Source organism: Diabrotica undecimpunctata, chromosome 1 (genome assembly GCF_040954645.1).
Source record: "Diabrotica undecimpunctata isolate CICGRU chromosome 1, icDiaUnde3, whole genome shotgun sequence".
In the NCBI taxonomy this organism is placed as follows: domain Eukaryota; kingdom Metazoa; phylum Arthropoda; class Insecta; order Coleoptera; family Chrysomelidae; genus Diabrotica; species Diabrotica undecimpunctata.
The window spans coordinates 19144801-19170079 of NC_092803.1; the positions used below are offsets into that span (position 1 = coordinate 19144801).

The 25279-nt window shown below is 32.8% G+C and overlaps 2 protein-coding genes across 2 annotated transcripts; both read right to left on the reverse strand.

Moving 5' to 3' along the window:
• Positions 1 to 1593: 1593 nt before the first annotated feature.
• LOC140445706 (uncharacterized) lies at positions 1594 to 13463 on the reverse strand. The gene is made up of 2 exons (XM_072537982.1): positions 12621 to 13463; positions 1594 to 7917 (listed from the first exon to the last, which is right to left on the reverse strand). The coding sequence occupies exons 1-2, from the start codon at positions 13390 to 13392 to the stop codon at positions 6362 to 6364; spliced, it is 2328 nt and encodes a 775-aa protein (XP_072394083.1). The 5' UTR covers positions 13393 to 13463; the 3' UTR covers positions 1594 to 6361.
• Positions 13464 to 18783: 5320 nt separating this feature from the next.
• LOC140445722 (uncharacterized) lies at positions 18784 to 25172 on the reverse strand. Its single transcript, XM_072538006.1, has 2 exons — positions 24103 to 25172; positions 18784 to 20865 (listed from the first exon to the last, which is right to left on the reverse strand). Exons 1-2 carry the CDS (start codon positions 24998 to 25000, stop codon positions 19433 to 19435), a joined length of 2331 nt encoding a protein of 776 aa, XP_072394107.1. The 5' UTR covers positions 25001 to 25172; the 3' UTR covers positions 18784 to 19432.
• Positions 25173 to 25279: the final 107 nt, after the last annotated feature.

Sequence of the window (25279 nt, forward strand, 5' to 3'; positions counted from 1 at the left end):
GTCAATTTGCGTGAAACATCAGACAATTTCCAAATTGTGTAGGTTAATCAGATGTATTCTAATGCCTCACACGTAGTTGAAACAATTTTTAAACTTAATTCAATTGTGTAAAAAAATTATTAAGAAATATAAAAGTAGAAACAGATAGCATCTTCATCTCATCATATGTATCTAACCATATCGTCATCGATGTCCATTACTTAGTTCCATTTCAGATATACCTACCATACTCTGAGTTGTTGGAAGACATGGTCTCCCACTTTATCTTTTTTCTAGTTCAGTTTTATATGGCGATGACGTTAGTATAATTGTTGATCCATATTTGCCCTTTTTAAGAAGTTGTACCAGAGCAACCTAGTTGTGAAGATTAGTTTGGCCTTTTAAAATAACTCGGCAGCGGACAAATGTCTTAAGGTGCTACAAAAACGGGTGTGTTAGTCGAAGGTATTATTTCTTTTACGCATTTTGATTTAGTTAAAGTTGCTGCTATATTTATTTACTTTATTCCAGAACTTAAATTCTTTCCTGTATTAATAGAATAACTAATTCGTGCCTGATAGAAAAAAAATTATACAAGGTCTTTTCTGACTTGGATTGTAGCTGTTAGGTTTTTGTATGGGAGTGAATCTGTGAAACCATTACATATGTAAGATATTGAGTAAGAGAGAGACAGAAGATATATTTTGTCTCTCTTCCTCTCTCGAATATAAAAATGTTCCTTTTGTATATATAATTTAATATTATACATATTATATAAAGATATATATACATATAATATTATACATATAATAAAATATTTATTAATAATATTATTTATGTGCTATGTTTTGTATTATTTATTAAATGTTCATAATTATAATTATTCTTTTGTATTTCAAAATAATAATCTCAATAAATCACTGTATGATCCAGAACTGTCAATTTTGAAATACATTTCTGTTATGTCCTCGGTAGTGTAGTAGTCCGTATCCCCGCCCGTCACGCGGGAGACCGGGGTTCGATTCCCAGTCGGGGAGGACTTTTTTATTAATGTTATTACATTATTGTTATTTTTAAATACTTATGGATATTGCATTTTAATTTGTATTGTATTGTTATATATGGAATTATGTTGCACTGTATTGTAGTGTATTTTTTTATGTATATTATTGTCATTTTTAAATACTTATGAATATTGCAGTTTAATTTGTATTATTATATTAATAAGAAATAAACAATGAATTCTACTGCAGAGTATGTGTAAAAAAATTTTGCATTCAACTCCTTTCATACATATATGAAAATAAAAATATACATTTTCATCAAAATATTGATTCAATCCTTCATTGTTAGTAAGTTGTTATTAATTCTGTTTCTCTTTCTGCTATGTCTTACCTATAAAATTACATATGTAATGATTGTGCAGATTGACTCCCAAATAAATTTGTAACGGCGAATGCGTGTATAGAAGTGTAACTTCCACTGCCACACGAGTTTTTTTGCATTCGGATTATACTCTGTACTTTGAATGTTTCTTTTACTATGGCAATTAGCGGTGTTGGAATAGTCAACGGTCGTAATAAAAAAGTCAAAATATTAGTTTTTAACATTTTATTTATGCATTAATAATATAATATACCAAAATATCTTAGATATGGACTTACAAAATGTCTCAATTGGTCCAGGATATGTCGGTTTTCTCCTCAGAATTCTTTTTATATGCATGGATTTGAAATTTTGACAGTACCTAGGTAGAAAATAGCTCAAAGATCCAAATCTATCCTATGCCAATATGTTTTCCTCGGGTTGGTTACCAGCCCAACTCGGGGGGTGGAAAATGTTTATAGAAAAACCATAGTATTAGCTAGAATAGTGAATTTTAAGACAAAAATGATCTTTGTTCATAATAATAACCATAACTTTAAAAATTTACAATTTATCGAGAAAACTGTTGAATAAAATCAGGCATGTTTAAGCGGGTAGATTTTGGCGTGGAGGGTATATTGGGCTTACCCACAAATTTTCATGCAAATAGATGTATATAAAAAAAATCTGAGGTTTTCTAGGATTTACCGTCATATTCTGGACTACATTAATAAAATTTATTGAAGACTCATACCTAGTTAATATTTTCATGGCGTATGTGTTTTATTAAGGCACAATTCACAAGAACCGCTGATTACCACGACGAAATGGACGAGATCTATATAAAGAATGGTTTGAGATGACGTTAATTCCAAACTTGCCGAAAGACAAAGAAAACGTTGTCGATTTGGATAACGCCTCATACCACTCCGGCAAATTTGATTTACCGAAAAGATTGTGGAACAAAAGGCAAATCAAGAATTGGCTAATCGAAATAAACATTTTCTTCGCGGAAGATTACCTAAAAAGTGAATTACTGGATACAAAATTGAAACAATTGCGGAAAAATATGGCGTTAAGATTTTGAAACTGCCGCCTTACCATTGCGAGCTGAACCCGATTGAGATGGTGTGGAGTCAGTGAAAAGGCATGTGGATTCAAACAACGTCGATTTTAAAGAAAAAACGGTAGAACGGTTGATAAAAGAAGCTTACCAACGCGTAATTAAAGAGCAATGGCATAATTATGTGAACAGCGTCAAGAAAGTAGAAGAAAAATATGTTTGCGGTGGACAATTTGCACGAAGATATTAATTAACGAGAAATATCTCAGATTAAATGATCATTTGTTTTTTTAGTACTGTACGTACAGTACATTTCAGTTATGATCTTCTTGTGTATTTTATGTATATATATTTATCGTGTCGTATAGGGTAAACTACTTTTTAGGGTAGGTAGGGTAGGATTTAGGCAGGGGTCGGCAAGTAATCTTATGTGAGGTCCGGATACTAGAAGAAAATTTGAACAAGGTCCAGAAAAAACAAATGATAACATTTCATGACAAGATGTTTATTATTTTGGTACATTTTTAATGATAAAACAAAAGACCTTCAATTGCGGCGAAAAATTGTACTGACGGTCTTGAGCTAGTTGTTTGTGGTCTGGTTCTCGAGTCGAACAACAAATTCGAAGTGTATCTTCGAGGTGGGGTCGGTTAATCGGGAGCGATATTTGTTTTTCAAAAAATTTATTTTTGAGAAATACGTTTCGCATACATACGTTGAGCCAAACATAGTGGCCAAATTGATTGCAAGTTGTCTTCAATTTTCATATTTCGCTAGCACATGTTTGGCCCAAAATTCTTCGGCGGATACCGATTTATAAACGTGCAAGGACAAATCTTGTAATTCAATAATCTCCATTTGAAGTAATGCTTTTGACACATTAAACAGCTTAGCAGCCACATTTGTCCAATCTACCGCTGCATCAACTTCAAATGGTGATTTTAGAAATAAGGATAGTTTGCTTACCTGTGCAAAGTCTTGGAATCTTGAAGCAAATTCGTTCCTAAGATCGCCCAGAAATTTTACGAACACTGCAATGTCTTCTTCGGAGTACTCTTTATTTTTATTATGATCAAGAATAGTTGGAAAATGAAGGAATTCTTGTTGTGCAATATCTTTGTCAAAGATATCCTGTTTGTTATATACTCAAAATGTGCCCTGGCTCCCTGCGTATCTATATTTTGTAAGGAGATCACATGTTCTGCTATTAGCCAGAAAAGTTCAATAACTTGACCTTTACTTAACCAACGAGCATTATTGTGTTGTAGTAAGCCAGAATATGCTGAATCACATTCAAAAAGAAACTCCTTGAAGTGTCGGTGCTGAAGAGCAGAATGAGATCTCATAAAATTAATTAACTTCACTAAACTGTCCATGACTTCTTTAAGTCTAGCACTAATTTTTCAACAAAGGGCTGCCTGGTGTATTATACACTGATATGTTATTAAATTTGAATTTTTATCCCTAATCCTCTTTACTACACCTTTTTCTTTGCCAATCATTGCTGGGGCCATCACTAGAAAGAGACATCATTTTATTATAACTGATGTTAGATTTAGAAATTAATTCATCAATATCCTTCAATAAATCTTCTCCTCGAGTGTTACCTTTCAGCGGCAATATTGCTAGCAACTCTTCCCTAAAAATCTGACACGTAATATCAAGAAATCTTACAAAAACAAATTTGTTCACCATCAACAATGTCACATGATTCGTCAAGTGCTATGGCGTAGCAACGTGCCTTTTGCAAAAGATTAAGAAGAGAGTTTTTAACATCCGCAGCTAAAATTTCCGTTTTTCGTGTATTACTTCGCGCTGACAATGAGATGCTTTGAATTGGCAACATCTTTTTTTTCTTCAAAAAGTGAGTTAGCTACTGCCAACATACATTCCTTCACTATCTCAGAATCAGAAAATGATTTTTTGTGTTTATTAAGTATCCAGCACACACGTAACGCTGCCTCTGTGGATTTTTCTTGGTCGCTCATGCAGCGAACTAGGATTTTTGTGCTTTTTTCGTAAGAATTAAGATATACACGAAGTTTTTCTTTACGCACCTGACTGCCAAGAGGAAAGTTTTTGTGGAACTGCTGATGAGTTGTTTCGTAGTGTCGCTTCAAATTTCCACTTTTAACTAAAATGACAGTTTCATTGCATATAAGACACACCGGAACCTCTTGCGGCCTATCAGGCAATGTAAAACAATATTGTTCAGTCCATTCTGCCAGAAACTTCGTATTTTCACTGTCCACTTTTCTCCTTTTAGGATCCATATTAACGTAGGTACAAAAAGATGTTTTATAAAACGATCGAAAACGCGAATAATCACAAAACAAATTAACGGTAGTGCGCTACGTGCATGTCACTGATCAACTAGTGAGCGAGTGTCAGTCAGTAGGCACAGCGTTGCCAGGCCCATAAATTTTATTCCCTAAATTGTGTTTTAAAAGTTGCCAGATTTTGAACAGAATTCCCCAGATTAATATATTTCAGTTATTGTAAACATACAATATTATTATAAAACAATATTTCATCACTTATACATAAATGTTTGTTTATCATTTCACTTCCTATTTGAAAATTAACAGCAGTTTTATTTTCAACTCGATTGACTCAGCAATCGATATTCCGCAGTTCGGTCCGCCTGTTACCGACCGTTGGTTTAGGGTATAGGGTAAGCATTTTTTGTGTATTAGATATTTTATATATACAGGTGTCGTCAGGTGCCACCAATCACGCACCTCGACGTGCATCGCCCTTCCTTCTGGAACTTAATTAAATTTAATTGGTTGAGAAATGAAAAAGTTTCATATAAAAGTTAATTTATCTTTAAATATGGGACATTTTCGGATCTCAAGTCAGTAGTGTCTAGTACATGGTTTTGCCCGTGTAGGGTAGCTCCCTAGAGCACTTTGCTCGAAGGACTCTGCAAACTTTCTAAGACTCTAAAGCTGAGTTTTTTTCTTCTTAGAAAGACTGTGTTTTATTTCCACCACCAATAAAACCATAAAAATGAACATCAGGCAGTGGCGAAGGAAAGTATCCGACAGGGCAGAATGGAAGAACATTGTTAAGCAGGCCAAGACTCACAAAGGGTTGTAGCGCCATTAGAAGAAGAAGAAGAAGAATAAAACCATAAAGGTATTGTCTCTTCAAGACAATGCCACAATAAGAGCGTACCGGCTAACTACGCAATATTACACCATATTGTGCAATAGTTAGAACAATTAATAAACATGGAAACTTGCACCAAGATGCTAACACATTTTCATACTTAGATGTCCCTCCTACGACTTAAAACGATCAGATACCTGTAACATTTTTTTTTCGTCTATTTATTTATCTAGACTGGGGTAATATATGAATCCCTTTGTTAATTTTAAATGACTAAAATGATTCCAAACATTTTTTAGTAATAATAGTGGCAGTTAACCGTTTCACTACGGGCCAAGTATCGGTTGCGCGTTGCTCATATACGGCGCCGGGAAAATTTTGCACTTCGCTATCGAGACGGTCACTCAGTAGTTTATATTCTTTATATTGAAGTGGTTGAATCGTTTTTCCTTTGTCGGCAGTTTGTTTATATTCGTTTTATCGAAGTAATGGAATTGTTTTTCGTAAAACTTCAAAAATAGTATTCAGAAAATACGGCGCTAGGATGAGTGATGTGCTGCCGTGTATGTACGGCATCAGTTTGGTGTATTTGCGGATCGTAACGTACATGGACGATACTAGTAAGCAAGATGGACAATGTAGAACGGACTATTACGATTATAGCTCTCCAAAGATGGAAATACTTAAAAATGTACGGTGACAGAACCTGAACGACGGAGATTACTTTGCGTAATAGTACGGTGCTTGCTCATCAAAGCTGCAAATGAAAATCGTACTTTTACGGCAACAGTATCGAAAGGGTTAAGTTTAAAAAAGCCAGATCGTAATGTTTCAAGAAAATTATTTAAGGACATCTGTTACTTTTTTCTGGTCGCGGGAGGTAGTACTTTTATTGTGTATTCTCTTATGTTTGATCATGTTACTCTGATTAGCAAAAGATTTCAGACAAATATCGCATGTATAAGGTTTTTCTCCAGTATGGATTCGCATATGACCTTTTAGGCCGTGTTTCGTTGCCATCGCTTTTTGGCATACTTCACATTTATAAAAGCCTTTGTTTTCGTGTAGAAGCATATGTGTTCTTAATCTTGAATTATCGGTGAAACGTTTAAAGCAAATCTCGCACTGGAATGGCTTATCTCCAGTATGAGCTTGAATGTGCCTATTGAATCCACGCTTGTCTGTAAATTTCTTGGGGCAAATGTCACATTGGAAACGCTTCTGGCCTGTATGTATTAACAAATGCTGTTTATAATTACTTTTAGTAGCAAACGTTTTCGAACATATACTGCATTTAAAAAGTTTTTCTTTGGAATGTAGAAGCGTATGTTGCTGTAAACTACTTCTAGAACAAAATTGTTTTACACAGATCTTACATTCAAAAGGTTTTTCTGCAGAATGGACAAACATATGTTGTCTGAGATGATAATTGTGTTTGAACTGTTTTGGGCAAATCTTACATTTGAAAGGTTTTTCTTCAGAGTGGACATATGCATGTTGCTTAAGATGGTATGCGTGTCTAAACTCTTTAAAACAAATATCGCACCTAACAGGCTTGACCCCTGTGTGAAGAAGCATATGCATTTTCAGTCCAAAATTCCGTACAAACTCCCGTAGACAAATCGTACATTTGAATGGTTTTTTCCCAGTATGCACCCAACGATGTCTGTTTAAGTCGTCAGTCCGAGCAAATGTCTTAGAACACAAGTCACACTTATAAGGTCTGATACCAAAGTGGACAATTCTTTGGTGTTGTTCCATTTGATCCTCTTTTTTAAACCTTTTTCCACAAAGTTCACATTCAAAAGGCTTCTCCACAGTATGTTCTACTTGATGATATAATAACTGATCAATTTGAGTGAACTGTTTTAGGAAAACCGGACATTTATAATGTTTCTGCATAGCGTGTGAACGTTTATGTACTAGCAAATGGCAATTTGTAGAAAATTGTGATAAACAAATTTCACATGTATTTGGTTTTTCCGTAGAATTTACAAATAAATGAGTGGCCAAATCACTGAAGCTATTAAATTTGTTATGGCAAATTGTACAATCAAATAACTTTTGTTCAGTGTGAAAGCTAAAATGGGACTTTAGTTCATTTGTGCCGACAAACTTTTTTGGACACAATGTACAACTATATGACTTTTCACTTTCATCAAATGTATAGTGGTCTGCATATGAAGATTCCATTAAAATTTGATCGTTTTCCTTTTTCAATAAATCATGTAATATAGAAGTCTTGATTGTAGTTTGCTTTTTTTGCATCACCTTTTTTGTAAAATGACTTACTTTGTAATGAGACACAAGTATTGAAGGTTTCATGCACGTTTTACCGCAGAAGGAACAACTATGAATTTCGTTTTTGTTCCTTGTTAAGTTTAGCCGAGAAAGCCCTAAAATAAAGATTAATGATAATTAAATACAGTACAGGTAAAATAATTATTATATATCTGGACCTGAGTATTAAAAGGGCCAAACTCCATTTTTTATTCAAAACTTTCAATACAAAAAAGGCCAATCTTGTTGTATGAATGGTTGCCGATTTTTTAATTTTAATTTAGGGCTTATCCCCCCATCAGTTTAAATTAAAACGGCCAAAGTGCACATAGAACTGCTCACTCTACTTAACTAAAGGGCCAATATGCAGTGAGCATTCAACTTTGGTCTTTTTATTCTTAAGTCATTGAAGATTGTTCTGAAGCTATTTTCTTGTGGCATTTTAAAGTAATTACTATTTAATTAATAAACGTACTTTAACCTTTAATTGTGGCTTACTCCCATTTAAATAGTAATTATTTCATTGAAGATTGGCCTTTACAATGACATAACCTTAAAAAAATTGTAGTCATTGACCGGTGAAGCCCTTCTGTGTTTTATTTTAAGTAAGTTTACTGCAAGTAAAGCAAAAATGTATTCAAGCCGAACTAAAAGGCTCTTGCCTTTAATTAAAGACTCCGGACAAGTTAATGATAGAAATAGAAACGAAAATGGTAAGTACTAAAATAAAATAGGTAGGTATGCAAATTGCGTTATTTTATTACTATAAAAAGTGGGTTTAGATCATTCTACTGAAGAATCCATATCAACTTCTTTTACCCAGCCACTTCTTTTACGAGATATTTCTCGTTAATTAATACTAATCGCAATCCATATCTAAAGCGTCCTCATCCTCTGAATCATCTCCTATATTAATTATCACCGGTTCAATATCTTCGTGCAAATTGTCCACCGCAAACATTTTTTCTTCTACTTTCTTGACGTGGTTCACATAATTATGCCACTGCTCTTTAGATACGCGTTGGTAAGCTTCTTTTACCATCCGTTCTACCGTGTTCTCTTTAAAATCGATGTTATTTGAAGCCACATACCTTTTCACTTGATTCCACACCATCTCAATCGGGTTCAGCTCGCAATGGTAAGGCGGCAGTCTCAAAATCTTATCGCCATATTTTTACGCAATTGTTTCAATTTTGTACTTGTCGTACTCGTCTCTAAATACGACCGCAGTATCCAGTAATTCACTTTTAAGGTAATCTTCCTCGAAGAAAATGTTCTTTTCGATTAGCCAATCCTTGATTTGCCTTTTGTTCCACAAGTTTTTCGGGAAATCAAATTTGCGGGAGTGGTATGACGCGATATCCAAAACGACAACTTTTTCTTTGTCATTCTGCAAATTTAGAATTAACGTCTTCTCAAACCATTCTTCATATAGATCCCGTCCATTTCGTCGTGGTAATCAGCAGTTCCCTTCTTAGCTAAGAAATTTAATTCGGCCCATGCCACAAAACCAGTTTCGCTTCCAGCATGAAGAAGAACAAACCGAGGATCTCTTTGGATTGGAGCTTTCAGTCCAGTAGAGAGCTATTTTACGAAGACATCTCGTGGATTCTTGATGTAAATTTAAGGTTGAATGCTCGGATAAATGAATTTTGATCAAATAAAAGGCATATATCGAGCACAGTTTAATTTAATCTTGCCCAAGCACTTTCGATCCCTAGATCATCTTCAAGGGCATCTGAAATAAGCCAAGAAACGTTTTTTTAACTAAAGAAATTGATTAACTTCGATAAAAACTCGAAGTTTATGGTTGATAAGAGTTTTTATGTGATTAACGTTTATAGACTTATTTCGTCAATTGCGGCCTATCCGACAAGAATAAAATGTCATAAACATATAATTGTACAACACTGTCGAACAATGTGTTGTACAATTATATGTTTATGACATTTTATTCTTGTCGGATAGGCCGCAATTGACGAAGTAAGTCTATAAACGTTAATCACATAAAAACTCTTATCAACCATAAACTTCGAGTTTTTATCGAAGTTAATCAGTTTCTTTAGTTAAAAAAACGTTTCTTGGCTTATTTCAGATGCCCCTGAAGATGATCTAGGGATCGAAAGTACTTGGGCAAGATTAAATTAAACTGTGCTCGATATATGCCTTTTATTTGATCAAAGTTGATTCTTGATGTGTTTCTCCATTCCTTATTGACTGAAGCACCGACGTTAGTCCAAGACTCATCGGTATAAACAAGGTTTACATTATCCTTCTTCCTCAATGTTTTTATTTTTCTGAGGAACTTGTGACTCCAGTATATGATATCTTTTCTTTCCATCATTATCGAATCTCGACCTTTTTTGTACCATCTTCAAAACCAATGTCTTTAGTAGCCTACGAAATATGGTTTTTGAAAAATCTGGTAGGTCCTCATCATCCTTCACTCTGTTTATTAAGCTGTCGACGGTTGGTAGTATGTTTTCCATAGAAAAAAAATTATGGACAATTTTCCTTATTTGAGATTTCACTCCCTCATAGTAAGTATTCTCACGTGAATTGGACTGGAAACTGTTTTTCTTCCTTTTTTGTACCGGTTTCAGTTCCCCTTGCTGAGCCTCTTCGCGGATGTCATAAATTTTGCGAACACTTACGCCACACATTTTCGAAACTTTTTCCACAGTAATAGTCAAGCAGTCGCCATTTTTTAAGTTCAGATGATAGTTCAATGCATTTAACACCACAAGTTTTACTTGCACACTAAGAGTCATACCCTGTTTGAAATTCATGACAGATACTGGCAACAGCTCCATGATGTAGGTACTTTCATCCGCTTGCAAAAATGAAATAATACTGAGCTTTCATAGATTTTTCCAACAAGTTTTTGGTCTAATGGCCAGTACCCAAATCGACAGAGACATGTTTGCTTTTCGTGGACAATGGGAATTAAAACTGATTCGCTTCTAATGATTTTATAACAATCCTTATTTCCCAAAGAATGTGTTTACAATTCTATTAAATGGAAGCTATTAAAAATTGAAAGATATAAATAAGCTGTCGACAATGAGTTTTTGATATATTTTACTTTTTTTATAGTATTTTAGAGTTCAAATTTTTTTAACACAGTTAAAAATACGAAAACCATATGGAACTGCTCGTTCTTTCATAGGCGTCAACATGGTATAATAATCAGAAAAATGTAATCATTATTAGGTATAGTGGGAATTTTAGAATTATATTGATTAAATAACCAAAAACATTTATTATTATTAATAATATAAATTTTATGAAATAACTTTTAAGTCTAATATTCCACAAAATAATAATTTTAATTAAATAGATTAGACAATTGTACGCAACTGATACAGGACTACTTCAAATTTCAATGACAGTTCAGCGTGTGGCAAAATTGTTTAAAGTATTGCTTTTTTAGAGTAGCAATTTTGTATATGTTTTGATTTCTTACAGAATTTGATCATAATATATTATATATTAATAAATTGTATTTATAAATACATATTAAATTTAGATTAATAGCTTTAAAAACTAAATATTGTTGTGTATTGTGATTGTGCTATGCCAAAATGACTAAATAGTTTGTAGAAACCTGATTAGCTTTCATATAAGATAGATTATTTTGAACAAGAAATAATGGCCAGACATTTTTACTATTAATGCTCTAAAAGAGACCATCATTCTCTCTCCTGATGTTTGTCCTTGTGTAGTGTAGTGTGATATACAATTTTATGTTTATGACATTCTATAATTGTTGGATAGGCCAAAATTGACAAAATGCCCCTGAAGATGCTATAGGAAGCGAAAGTACTTGGACAAGATTTAATTAATAAAACTGTGCTCAATATCTGCCTTTCATTTGATCAAAGTTCATTTATTCAAGCATTCAACCTTATATCAATTAAATATATATATAAAAGAAAATTGAACATTTGAGATTATGATCAATATCAGTCTTTTATATGGTGCAGAAACTTGGATACTAACATAGAAAAAAACAAAAAAAAAGATCACTAAGTACAGATATGCAGAAGGGATATAATAACAAATGAAGATATTAAAAAAAAAATATGAGAATAGACAAAACAATCATGAAAGGTATAGCAAGAAAACAGTTGATCTGGTACAACATGTAATGATGACAAGAGAAAACAGATTAACTGTTTTCTTCCTATATCATTTATAATTGTCCCATCTATTCACATAAGATTTTTAATGCTTTCTGTGGATAATCTCTTCTGGATATTTGTAATGATCTTCCAATTGCATCTGTGAAATTGGTATGTGAAAAAGGTGATGCAAGCTTAAATGTACATGACACCTGTCAATAGCAAACAAAACTACCATCTCAGATGAATAATATTATTAATCAATGTGAGAAAAACAAGTAGGAAACACCGAGAATGAGATGAAAAGATGGTGTAGACAGAATGACAGCTTTATGTACACTCCAACTCAGTGGCAGTTCAGTTAAATTAAAAATTGAAAAATTTCTGCTGCCTGCTAGGATCGAACCTAGGCCATCTGACTTAATAAGCCAGTCTCTAGCCAGTGGGCTATGACCACCATAACTTTATAGTTATTTAGTTAACTAACCAGTATAGAGCATTTTATATATATAATGACTGATGGAACTTTCATAGTTTGTTAAATGTAAAGTTTGACACAGAACCACTGAACGAACAAAGTCACACCAATAATTCTGAAATGCATATGCTAGAAATTTGCACAATATTAAGATTAAATAAAGTAAGGTAAGGCAGTTGGGTGAGTTGTTAGTCTTAAATAAGTTATATTTACTTACATTTTTTGGTAAAATATGAATAATCTTGTAACTTCTTCCTTCTATTAACTGCTTTGATTTTTATTTTTCTTGACTTAGAATCACTTTCCAGTTCAACAAAGTCTTCTAATTTTACTTCTGTATTTAGATGGGTAGTATGTATGTTGCTAGCTGTATCCAGAACAAAATCAGAGAGTTCATATTCTTCTTTAATTTCAACTTTAATACCTTGTGAAGAAATTTGAGAGGCATCAGACTTGGGTATACCAATATTCTCTCTTGAACAATTTGTTGAATAATTGTCACTAGTATGAATAAGTTCCAATTTATCTACAAAAAAACCACACTGTTCATGTTCTTGTTTAATTTCAACCTTAATATCTTGTGGAAGAATTCGGGGGGCATCAGACTTTGCTTTATAAATATTCTCCCTAGAAATATTGGTTGAATAACTGTTAATGAGATCAATAGCTCCAATATTATAGGAAACAGGATCACACTCTTCATTTTCTTGCTTAATTTCAAATTTAATATTATCTGAGGGTATTGCAGAATAATCAGACTTAACTTCATCAACATTTTCTGTAAGTGACAGTCCTATTTTAAAATCCTCAACTTTTACTGGTGTGTTAGATTGTTTTAAATGGTGGTAAGAAATTTCCACATCTTCCTCAATCTTAATTTTCACATTTTTCCCAGGATAAAACAAAGATAGTTTATCACTTTCGTTTTTTGAGTTACACTGTTCCTTTGAAAAGTTTAGAAATTCACCTAGATCCTGTCGAAATGCCATCACATTTGAATTGAATGGATTTGAAAATTAAGCTTTTGAAGAACAGCAAAATATTGGATACCTTCCTTAATAGTGCAACGTGAACATAGTGTCAAATGAACATCCACAAAACAAAATATTGATGTTTCGCAGTGTTGCCATGTCCTTATATAATGTATATGTTGTATGCTTAAAATATAAAGAGAGGAAACTTTTAAAAAATTCAATTTTTATATATTATTTTATGGATTCTGCAATTTTTTAAATTTATATAAAACTCAAAGGATTAATTATTTGGATATCCTAAAGGGAAAGAAAAATAGTAACACAACAAAATCATGGATGAATGATGGGACACTGCAATTGATGGAAAAAGTTGCACAAGAACGTAGACATCGTAAATTATAAAGGCATAATCGCTATTCCGGAAGTATAATGACACAACTGTAATATTTTAAAAAATGACTATTGTGTTGGAGGGATCAAAACTGCATTTTCGACATTATTTTTGTAAATCAACGTACTTTTAGTTACGGATTTCGCCACGAGAGGGAAGATATATCATTATAACTCCCAAGCATATTTACCTTCTACCTTCTCCACCAAACAATTCTTCTTTTCTATTACGACAGAATAACGATAGATTGGTCAGATGGTCAGTTGCGACTTAGAAGTGTAAGTGCGATTAACCTCGTCCGGAATAATATTAACTATTAACTCAACTGTTGTTTACAAGATTTGACGGAAATAAACCGACGCGACGCGTAAGTATTCTTCATCGAGTTAAAATCTATGGACACATGGAGAAGCTATGAGCATATTAACGTGTGTATTAAAAACGGCGTCAAAAGGTGTGGTTAACGAACATACCAATATGGCGGTGAGATCAGGGCCGGACTCAATCATATTAAAACTCTACAATTATGACTAGTTATTCAGAAGATTTAAACATAATCTAGAAAAAGTGCAATATATTTTTAATAAACTATGATTTATTCAATCAAAATTAAAGGAGTTGCCATTGGGTAGCTATTAAAAAATCATGTAATATACACTAAATTCACTAACTGCGCGAGTATAAAAAATGTAGGAAACAAATCGATTAAAACGTAGGAATACAAGATAGACATTGATTAAAAGTATAGCGTACTAAACGCCACTGTTAGGCTGTGGAAAAGTGTGTCTAATGGAAGATGCTCTGTTCATTGACAACAGGGTTACACAAATAAGGGTACTACGGTATGGGCTTCAGTCTGGTAGAGGTGTCTTGGTCGGGGTTCGACAGAGCTAGACTACAAGAGATTCGCGAGTAAGGTAAATACACATGAGAGAAGAAACTTTTAGAAGAAAATATTATTAGGGGAGAGTGTTGTACCTCGGGTCAGTTGACTTGCTTTCTTACCCACTGCAGATTTCTCCTCGATTTGGTTGAATTAGTGGTTTAATAATATAAGCTGTAGATGGCATCTAAATACACTTATCAAAAAATTGTAGCGTGGTGACTTGAGGAGCGTTTTGTGTTTTGCTTGATCGTAAGTAAATTATTTACCTATTTGTTATCTGTTAAAAAAAATTCGCTTCAAATGTAAATATATATTTTCTGATTATCTGTAATGGATAATATATATTTACGCTTGATAATCATGAATGCATTTTTTGTCTAAACGCATAACCTAAAATTAGAAAACAAAAAATAGCTGAAATTGTTACGTTGTGTACCTTGAGTCACCGGTAGGTCGTGTATCTTGGACCGGACCAAGGTACAATCTTATTGCGAATGAACATTATTTTAACTTTTATTTGAATTAATCCGTGTGTCTGTTACCAAAAAGACTTTTTATTGTGGGTATCAAAAGATCACATTTAAATTCCCAGGATTTAACTGCAGCCGCAAATAAATGCATAAGTGGAGAATTATCAATTAGGGAAGCAGCAACGCTTATATAGCAACGCAGCAACATATCAAAAACCACGCTGATCAAGCACGTAAAATCTTTCAGGTAGTCGGGGGCTTCAGAATTTTCTTATGTGGCTGCCAATAATGTAAAACAAGTTTTTAATAGGGAAGAGGAAGCTGAGTTAAAAATATATTGGAGGAATATGATTTCCGAGGGTTAATTTTAAGCCTCATATGCTAAAAGGTTGTTCCGTTGCAACTATAGGAGGTGCTAATCCGTCTGGCTGGTCAAACGAAATATTGTTTTTGGAATACCTACAACACTTTAAAAATCATGTGAAACCAACAGTTGAAAATCCAGTTACATTACTTTTGGATAATCACGATAGCCACGTGAATGTAAGTGTCATTAATTTCTGTAAGAAGAATGGCATTCTACCGATAACGTTTCATCCCCACATCAGCCACAAAAAGCAACCGCTCGATCGAACAGTTTTTGGACCGATGAAAACCTACTGTAATACCGCCTGTTGCGAGTGGATGATTATGCACCCTATTACGATTTACGATATAGCTGAACTTGCAGGTAACGCATTTCCAAAAGCATTTACTGCATCTAATATCCAGAAGGGATTTGAGGTGAGCGGTATCTATCCCATCAATGAAAATATTTTTGAAGATAATAAGTTTCTGTCTTCGTATGTAACTGATCGTCCTTTAAACCGGCTTATTGACAGTCGCGAGCAAGTCAATGTTGAACAGGACGGGGAACAAACTAAAACTACAGTTAATGAAATGGAAGTCTCTACTCCTTCTACCTCAAATATTCGTCAAGCAGGAACTTCAGGAAGTTCTATTACACCTGAAATGTTGCGACCCTATCCAAATGCACCCGTTCGCAAAAAGAAGTTAGGAAGAGCAAAAAGAAAGTCACGAATACTTACCGACACTCCAGAGAAAGATGAAATAGCTGCGCTCAAAAAGGGAAAGACTCAAGAGAAGGTATCATTTGAGAAAGTGCAGGCAGTTACAAAGCAAATAGCGACAAAAGATATACAAAATGTACCAAAGAGAGTTGCTAAGTATGATAGTGAATCAAGTTCAAGTGCTGGAGGTACGTTTGAGGACTTGGTAACTAAAGAAGAATTATTAAATGACCAAAAAATATGACTTATCTGAAAATGGCGAGATTAAAAAAGGGGACTTTGTTTTAGTGAAAGAGGCAGGGAAGAAATCTTTTGTTTATTTTGTTGCCGAAAAACTGAACAGTGGAGTTAATAATGAACTTAGATATTTACGTAAATTCTAGATTCCAATAAGTTTATAAGCGACTCAACCGAAACTTATTATTTTTTGCGCAATGATATTGTACGTAAACTTCCACAGCCGCACAAAATAAGCGGAACTGCACGTCACGATGCGCACCTGCAGTTTAATGTTAAATTTAGCGGATATAATGTAAAATAAGTTTTTATCTACAAAATTAATCCTTAGTTAATCATAAAGTTCTGATTATTTTGAGATTTTCAATAAAAAATTTCAAGATTTGTTCTAATATCTTATTTTTTTTATAACTGACCCAAGGTACAATATATGCTGGTCCAAGGTACATTACCAGTTTGTACCTCGGGTCAACATGCAAGGGCCTGCTAAAGGCCCTTGCATGTTGACTAAATATGTTTTTTAACTAACTACTAAGCTTAAAATGTGTCAAAAAAAAGCATGTGGCCAAATAGCCAAAGTAACTAATGCATTGGATAAACTTTGCAAATATATAATTCTAGCATTTAAAAAAAATAAAAACTAAAAATTCACCCAAGGTACAACACTCTCTCCTAAGCACTATCACAATATAATATTAGTTACTATAAAAGTATTACAACTAAAAAATATTCTAAAAACAACAAACGTAAATAATCATACACGATCTGACATAACGATCATAACAATATGGCCGAAGTGAGGTCGTTTTTAGTCACGTTAGCGACTCTCTCCATAGATTCTAACTCGATTGTATTCTTTGAGTCATTCCAATCTAAGAAATATTTATTACTTGGTATTATACACACACCGGTAAATTTAAAGGAACAGGTTATAAATGCAATGTATTTCTTTATATTTTTTATTCTATAAACTATATGTAGATAGCTTTGAATGCTCTTCGCCACAATAAAGTTTTAAATGTAAAAACGCCAAACTAATTTGTTTATTTGTGATGTGTTTTATATTTTAAGGTCGTATTATCTGTTGATAACCCTTCGATAGAGGCTGCACGACCTTGACGTAGGTTCGGAGGCTTAAGCTGACTGTTCAGATAGGGCTGTAGTCTGGTGTAGGAAGTGGAACAATTATGTGTGTGTGAATGAATGGGATCTCCCTAATAAGGAGCTCTCCGTTGAATGAAGGTAGCCCCTATAAACGGGCTAGGCCTGGTGAATGGGAAGTATAGAAAGGTGTGAAACGACCACGCTAGAACAGTTCCTGTCGCCACATAGCTCCCTGGGGTATCTGGGAATCTCTCTCAGGTATTCGAGAGACTAGGAATGGATGAATTGCTTCAGCGGCCAAGAAGCAGCCTACCCAAGCTAAGGTGTGAGGTAATCGTGCCGATGGCTGTATGACCACAGGGCTTTATGTGGTCGTGAACGATCCCCCTGGGGAACCAGGCAAACTCCATTGTATAAAGCCTTCCCCTGGTAATGCGGGGCTCTGCCAGGGGCGATGATGAAGTCACAACCAAACTCACTTGCAATTCTCTATTTAAATTTAACTGAACGCTGTAGTAGTTATGGTTATACTAAAAATATTCTTGTTTCGCAAAATCTGATTTCACTGGTTTAAAAATAAAATATACCTACCTGCCGAAGTGTACACCACTGGGCGGTCGAAACGTGACTTTTTCTGATAAACTACTTTATGGTTTCGGCCGCTGGACTGCAAAAAGCACAATATGAGTAAGTGTAAAATGTATATTTTGGCACTGGGCAAGGAACTTATAAAGGAATGTTTTCAAACGTTATAACAATAAGCACATCGAAAAGAATAAAAAGCGTCATATGGCAGATGTATTCCCACAATTTTTGAATATTACTGAGTCCAGAGTAGAATAAAAAAAAAATAAAAGGGGAGGTGTCATGTGTGTTGTAGAGGCAAAGACAGAAAAACTAGTAAAATATGTGTAAAATGTAACAATTTTGTATGTCTGGAACACACAAAATCAGAGATAGTTTGTGTATATTGTACAAATAGTATGTAGTTGTTATTTATAGTCTCTTAGTGTCAGCAGTAGAATGTATTTTGTAATGTGTATGCTTTAGTCTAATAAATGTTCAATACTATAAAAATAATGTGTTACTGGTACAGTTTTTTTTGTATAAGCATAGTTCACCCATGTAAGAATGGGGTCCTTTCAGACCCGGGCCCGTCTTCTGTGTAATATTATTAAATATAAATAAAATTAGCAATATCAATCATTTTTGAAAATTTTGACAATCAATAAAAAATATGTATTAATAGTAATCTTTATTTCGAAAATTGTACATACATAATATTGACAAAAAGACATACACATATACGCAGAGCGAAATACACATTAAAACAAAAAAAAATTACAGAAATCCTGTTACATATTTGAATTCATAAAGTCCATTATCTTGTATGGTTCAATCTGTAACAGTAATGTATGCACAGCTTTTTTATACTGAGCTCATTTTGGCATTATTCTAATGTCATATGGCAACAATAGATCATTGTTCTTGTGCTTTCTAATCATAAGGGTAGTTGAATTTGTTATAATTTTCATAGAAAATTGGTTATAACTTTGTAAATACCCTGTATAACAGAACAAAATTTCATATTGTTGTGATACGAAAGTGAAGAAGATTTCGAATCTAAAATAAAATACAGAGTGTTCTATTAAAAAAAAACAAGCTTGGTCTGCCACTGTTATCGAACACCCTGTATTGTAATGTGAACCTCAAAGTTGCCTACAATTTTTGTTATTAACTTTTATTGCTATCTATTATTATAGCGGATCTACTGAGCTTTATCACACTAATCAATCACCATGTATAATTAAGGGACCTAAATATCGCTTATTGCATTTAGCCATTAAAGGCAAAAGAAGTTACTTATTTTGGTCGGACGAAATAGTAGCTGCTTTTTTTAATGTGCATTCCCTGTATGTTTTTTCCTGTGTTTTTTCATGTTGCCTGAGTCAGCAAAAGTTCTCAAACAAATGTCACATTCATATGGTTTTTCTCCAGTATGCATTCGCATATGACCTTTTAAACTCTTTCCTGATGACATTCTTTTTTGACACACTTCACATTTAAAACGGTCTTTGTCTTCGTGCAGAAGCATGTGTGTTTTGAGTGTTGCAATAGCAGAGAAGCGCTTAAAACAGACCTCACACTTGAATGGCTTATCTTTAGAATGAGTTAGTATATGTCTATTCAAATTACGCTTTTCTCTGAACCTTTTGGAGCAAATTTCACATTGGAAAGGTTTCTGCCCAGAATGTATCAACAAATGCTGTCTATAATTGCTTGAAGTGGAAAAATCTTTCGAACAGAGACTACATTTAAAACGCTTTTTTCCTGAATGGATAAGTGTATGTGCCCATAAACTACTATAAAATGTAAATTTCCTGTGGCAGATACCGCATTCAAAAGGTTTTTCTTTAATGTGGATATTCATATGTTGCTCGCAATGCTTTTTGGTACCGAAAGCTTTTGAACAAATCTCACATTTGAAAGGCTTGTGTCCTGTGTGAATGAGCATATGAGCCTTCAGAGCATGACGATGTGCAAACTGTTTTAAGCAAATCATACATTTACATATCTTTTCTCCAGTGTGCACCCGTTTATGTTTGCTTAAATCAGTGGATCGACCAAATCTCCTAGGACATGAGTCACATTTATAAGGTCTAATACCAAAGTGGACAATGCTGTGATGTAATGTCATTTTATCTTCTGTCTTGAACCTTTTATCACAAAGTTCACATTTAAATGGTTTGTCATCAGAATGCACTAATTGATGGCGTATTAAATTATGAATTCGGGTAAATTTTTTTAAGCAAATATGACATTTATACAGTTTCTGTCCAGTGTGTACACGCCTATGTACAAGGTAACAACAATTTGTAGAAAACTGTGCAAAACATACTTCACATGTATATGGACTTTCCTTAACATGACTAAACAAATGTCTTGTTAAGTCACTGCATCTTTTAAAATTTTTGTGACACTTACTGCATTCATATAATTTTTGCCAGCCGAAATTGGGTTTTAATTGATTTTCCTCTACAAACTTTTTATGTACTGTAGCAATATATGAGATTTTAGTTTCATCCAAAATGTAACGTCCTTCATATGATGATCCTTTAGTTATTAACATTTGATCCTTTTCTTCTTTTAATAAACCATGTAATATTGAAGATGACTTGATTTCAGTTTGTTTATTTTTTTTTGCCTTTTTTGTACAATGATATATTTTATAATGGTACATAAGTATTAAAGGCTTTATGCAGATTTTACCACAAAAAGAACAACTATGAATCTTATGTCTATTCTTCCTTAAATTAACAGAAGAAAACCCTGAAATAAAAAGTAAAGATAAATAAGTATATATATATATATATATATATATATATATATATATATATATATATATATATATACAGTGATGAGTGTCTTACCAATTGGCTTTTTAACGTAAGAGATAGAAAACACAGTTACCTTGTGAAATAAAAAGAGATGAAATTCGTAGAGGTGGGAAATAATCGGTAAACACCTATAATTTACATTACAGTACCACTATCGATAGTCTCACACCTTTAGACGTTAGCTTCGAGCTAAATCACCTCGGTCATAATTATTATGTGTAACGTCGTTTGTGTGACGTATTTCCATTTTTAATTTGGCATAAAGTAAAAACTGATTGACCACAATAAAGCAAAAATGTGAATAAAATAATTTAATTAATAGTGATTATTTAATCTAAAGTTTTAAATTATTAACCAAGAATAATTTCTACTATGATTTGAGGAGTTTTATACACTCTTGTCACAGAATAATTATCAATCATTCGTGGCTTAGTGGTAAGAATTCGACACTGCGACACAGACGTCGCAGACGATTAGAGTTCAAAACCCACATTGTGGTTTTCTTTTTTTTTTTTAATAATTTGAAATTATGCAGAGATCGTTTTGCTTTGAATCACTAAACATTTATGTGTCGTTGTACTTCGAAAATAAAGTAAAAATTCTTCAAAATTAAAAGAGTGTTTAAAGAATGTTCAAATAAGCAAAAATTCTACAAAAATAAACTGTACAGAGGACAGAGAACTGCAAATCTACCTGTACAGAGGAATTGATATTAACACTGAGATTCACCGGATTATTTTGAATTCACAACTGAAGACTGTAAAACTGGAATTGAATTTGAATTATTTTGTATTTCTATTTTATAACATTGGAATAAGAATAAATTGTAAATAATGAGTTTTTCGAAAACTTGTTACCTAATATGTATCATATTTTCTATTATTTTTTGATTGAGTAAAACAAAAATTTTATCCTTGGTGTGAATTGAACCCCAAACTTCTTGTCAATAGACCACGTCTCTAACTATTACACCAATTCCACATACAATAATTATTTTCGGACAGAACATAATTACCTTTAATTTAGTCAAATATTTCAGTTGAGTTATTTTTATTATTAAATAAACTTAAAAATTTATAATTTAAAATCGCTACTAATTAATGTTTTTTACTATAATATATCTTAATTTATTTAATCATTTATTCTAACATCAAAAATTATTAAAATAAAATATTTTCGAGGTCATCCGTATAATTATGACTGAAGTAAAATAGCCACATCTAAAAATTAGCTTTATTTCGTACTATCTCAACTTAATCTGTCTTCTATCCTTTCCGCTATTTTGCCGGGTGGTAAGACACTCAACACTGTATATATATATATATATAGGTATATATATATATATATATATATATATATATATATATATATATATAGAGAGAGAGAGAGAGAGAGAGAGAGAGAGAGATACTAACATTATGTTTCCCCTTAATAGGCAGAGATCAAAATCATATTTCCCCCTAGTCTCTCCTCCACATTGTGTATCAACTTACATGATGCAGAGTTATACCTAGCAATAAACCAGATTGTTTTCTGACGAACAGTGTTATCAACCTCAGTAAAGCAAAAAGCAGCAAATGGAACTTTAGAAAACAACAGAAAACAGTAATTTCAAAACATCAAATCTTATGCCTGACATACCATTCCTAGAATTGATCAGTAGTCATACACCTACTGTTAGATTTACCATAAATTGCCTTTATTTAATGAATATTAATGAATATCTGGGAGTTGTAATTAATCTGGGAAATCAAAATTGTTAATTTTATTGCAATGAAAATTACTGATTAACATTTTCAATTTCATGGTCTTTGGAATCATTTTTTTTATTAAAATCATAGATTCTTTTATTTGATTTTTTCATATACATGCCAGTTGTATTAAATGCAAAACATTTCTTTACAACTACTTTCTTGTGCAAAGTGCCTTTAATAGTCATCATGGACATTTTATTTCCTTTATTTATGGTAGACATAGCAGTTTTTTACCATGTTGGAAGTGTTTGTGAACCATCTCCATTATTAATTTGAAAAATCTGTTTCCAAAATTGGTGAATTTCTTTGATTTTGTTGTTAAGGAGCAAGTCCATATGACTTAACTTTCGCCATTCTATGTCAAGTTCAGTATCTACAGAAGCAGACAAATGTTCGAGAAAAAGTAAAGCATGCTCAGCAATGGAAAGGAATATTTTTCTTTCATTTTGTGGCCAATAATCGCTCCATACTTTAGCATCCTCTGACACTTCAATGCTTTGCGATCTCTGTCATTAAAAGGAAACCTGTTTCATTTATTTGCCGCCTCTATATAAAACTCTCTACACTTTGCATATAAAGCAACTATAACTCTGCTTTTCTTAATCCAGCTCTCCTGTTTAATTCTTCACATTTAATTCTGATCAGGTTTGATACCATTCCCTACACATATTTCATATAACGGTAAATGTTTTGTCACATCTGTGAAATTAGACTCAACACTTTTGCTTCTTTCATATCTCCTGTATTTCTTACTTCACATTTTTTTTTGTTTTGGTATATCAGTGTCTTATAATCACCAATACATTATGTAAATTTTGTATATTGTTAAATAGTTCTCTGTAGAAATCTTTTACACCTCTTGGTAATTTTTCGCATGCTATGAAACACATATACCGAAGGAATAACATAATATGCACTGTATTGTAAAAAGAGCGGTGTCACCTTTTGTTGAATGACTGTTGTAGTATATTTGACAGGTATCAGTGTCAGAAATCTATCTTGTGCAAGTGTGTGTTTTTATGTGCAATAATTCGTAGATATAAATACTGATGTATCTGTTCCATATAAGTTGAATTCAACATTTATAGGACTGGCTATGTGAAAATGCAAGAACAGTGATGTAGTAATCTTTTAGGAAAAAACTGCTACATGCCAAAAATTGAAATCAATTAAAAACTTTGTGATTTTTAAGAGTGTTTCCAATTTAAATTGAACTGTATTCTTCAGGTATATAAAAACCCAAATATCTTGGGATCTAGAAAGATCAAATCATCTAAAATAAAATTGATCAACAGGAGTGATAAGTATTCCAATCCACCTTGTGACAAAAATTTGCAAAGGAAAGATATAAGGATTTATACAAAATAAAGAAAAGTAAAACAGCTGTAACTCACACCTAAGTTGAATTTACTTACATTTTTTTGTGAAATAAGAAGCCTTTAATTTGTTTTTTCTATTAACTGGTTTGATTTTTATTTTACTTAAATGGGAATAATTTTCCACTTCAACAAAGTCTTCCAATTTTACTTCTGTATTTAAGTGATTAGTATATGTGTTATTAGTTGTATTCAGAACAAAGTCACACTCCACATTATCTTGTTTAAATTCAACTTTAATACCTTGTGAAGCATCAGACTTGGGCCTATCAATATTCTCTCTTAAACAATAGGTTGAATAATTATTATTGGGATGAATATGTCTCATATGACCCATAAAAGAATCACACTGTTCATGTTCTTGTTTAATTTCAACTTTAATGCCTTGTGGAGAAATTTGAAGGGCACCAGACTTGTGTAAATCAATATTATCTCTTAAACAATTGGTTGAATAATTCTTATTGGGATGAATATGTCTCATTTTATCCACAGAAGAATCACACTGTTCATGTTCGATTTCAACTTTAATGTCTTGTGAAGAAATTCGAGGGGTATCACACTTGGATTTATAAATATTCTCCCTAGAAATATTGGTCAAATAACTGGTAATGGGATCAACAGCTCCAATTCCATCCAGATCAGGATCACGCTCCTCATATTCCTGCTTAATTTCAAAGTTGATACCATTTGGGAGCATTTCAGGAGGATGGAACTTAATTTTATCAATAGTCTCTGTTACTGTCAATCCTATTTTATAATTTTCAGGGTCTTTTGACTTTTCTAGTTGGTTTAAATAGCTGAAAGACTCCTCCAAATCTAACTCGGCCTTAATTTTTACACTTTTTATGGGTAAAAGGGATTCCTCTAATAGTTCTTCATTCTTTGACTTATCCTGGCCATTTGAAAAGTCATCATTTAGTTCATGTGGACATGCCATCACAATTAAATAGTGAAATATTTTAATAAAAAATCTGTATATTCTTTGTTTGTATATGTATATACTTAATCAATTAATTAATAGTTATGTTATGGTTTTACAGTTTTAGTGGTTTTACTTTTACCGTTATTGTTCTCATGTTTATTTTGTTTCTTCATACTTATGACAAGGCCTTGTTGTCAAATGTCAAACTCAAGGCTTTGACTTAATCAGTTTGTAGTTTGTAAATGTAATCTGTAAATGTAAATAGAAATTATTATACAAAAATTGTGTGAAAGC

What these genes read in the sequence shown, in the direction of transcription:
- LOC140445706 (XM_072537982.1), bottom strand. Translation starts at nt 13,392, where the DNA reads ATGGCATTTCGACAGGATCTAGGTGAATTTCTAAACTTTTCAAAGGAA. An exon ending in TTCATATTTTACCAAAAAAT is followed by an intron (nt 7,918 to 12,620) that starts GTAAGTAAATAT and finishes TCTTTATTTTAG; the next exon opens with GGCTTTCTCGGCTAAACTTA.
- LOC140445722 (XM_072538006.1), bottom strand. Translation starts at nt 25,000, where the DNA reads ATGGCATGTCCACATGAACTAAATGATGACTTTTCAAATGGCCAGGAT. An exon ending in TTCTTATTTCACAAAAAAAT is followed by an intron (nt 20,866 to 24,102) that starts GTAAGTAAATTC and finishes TTTTTATTTCAG; the next exon opens with GGTTTTCTTCTGTTAATTTA.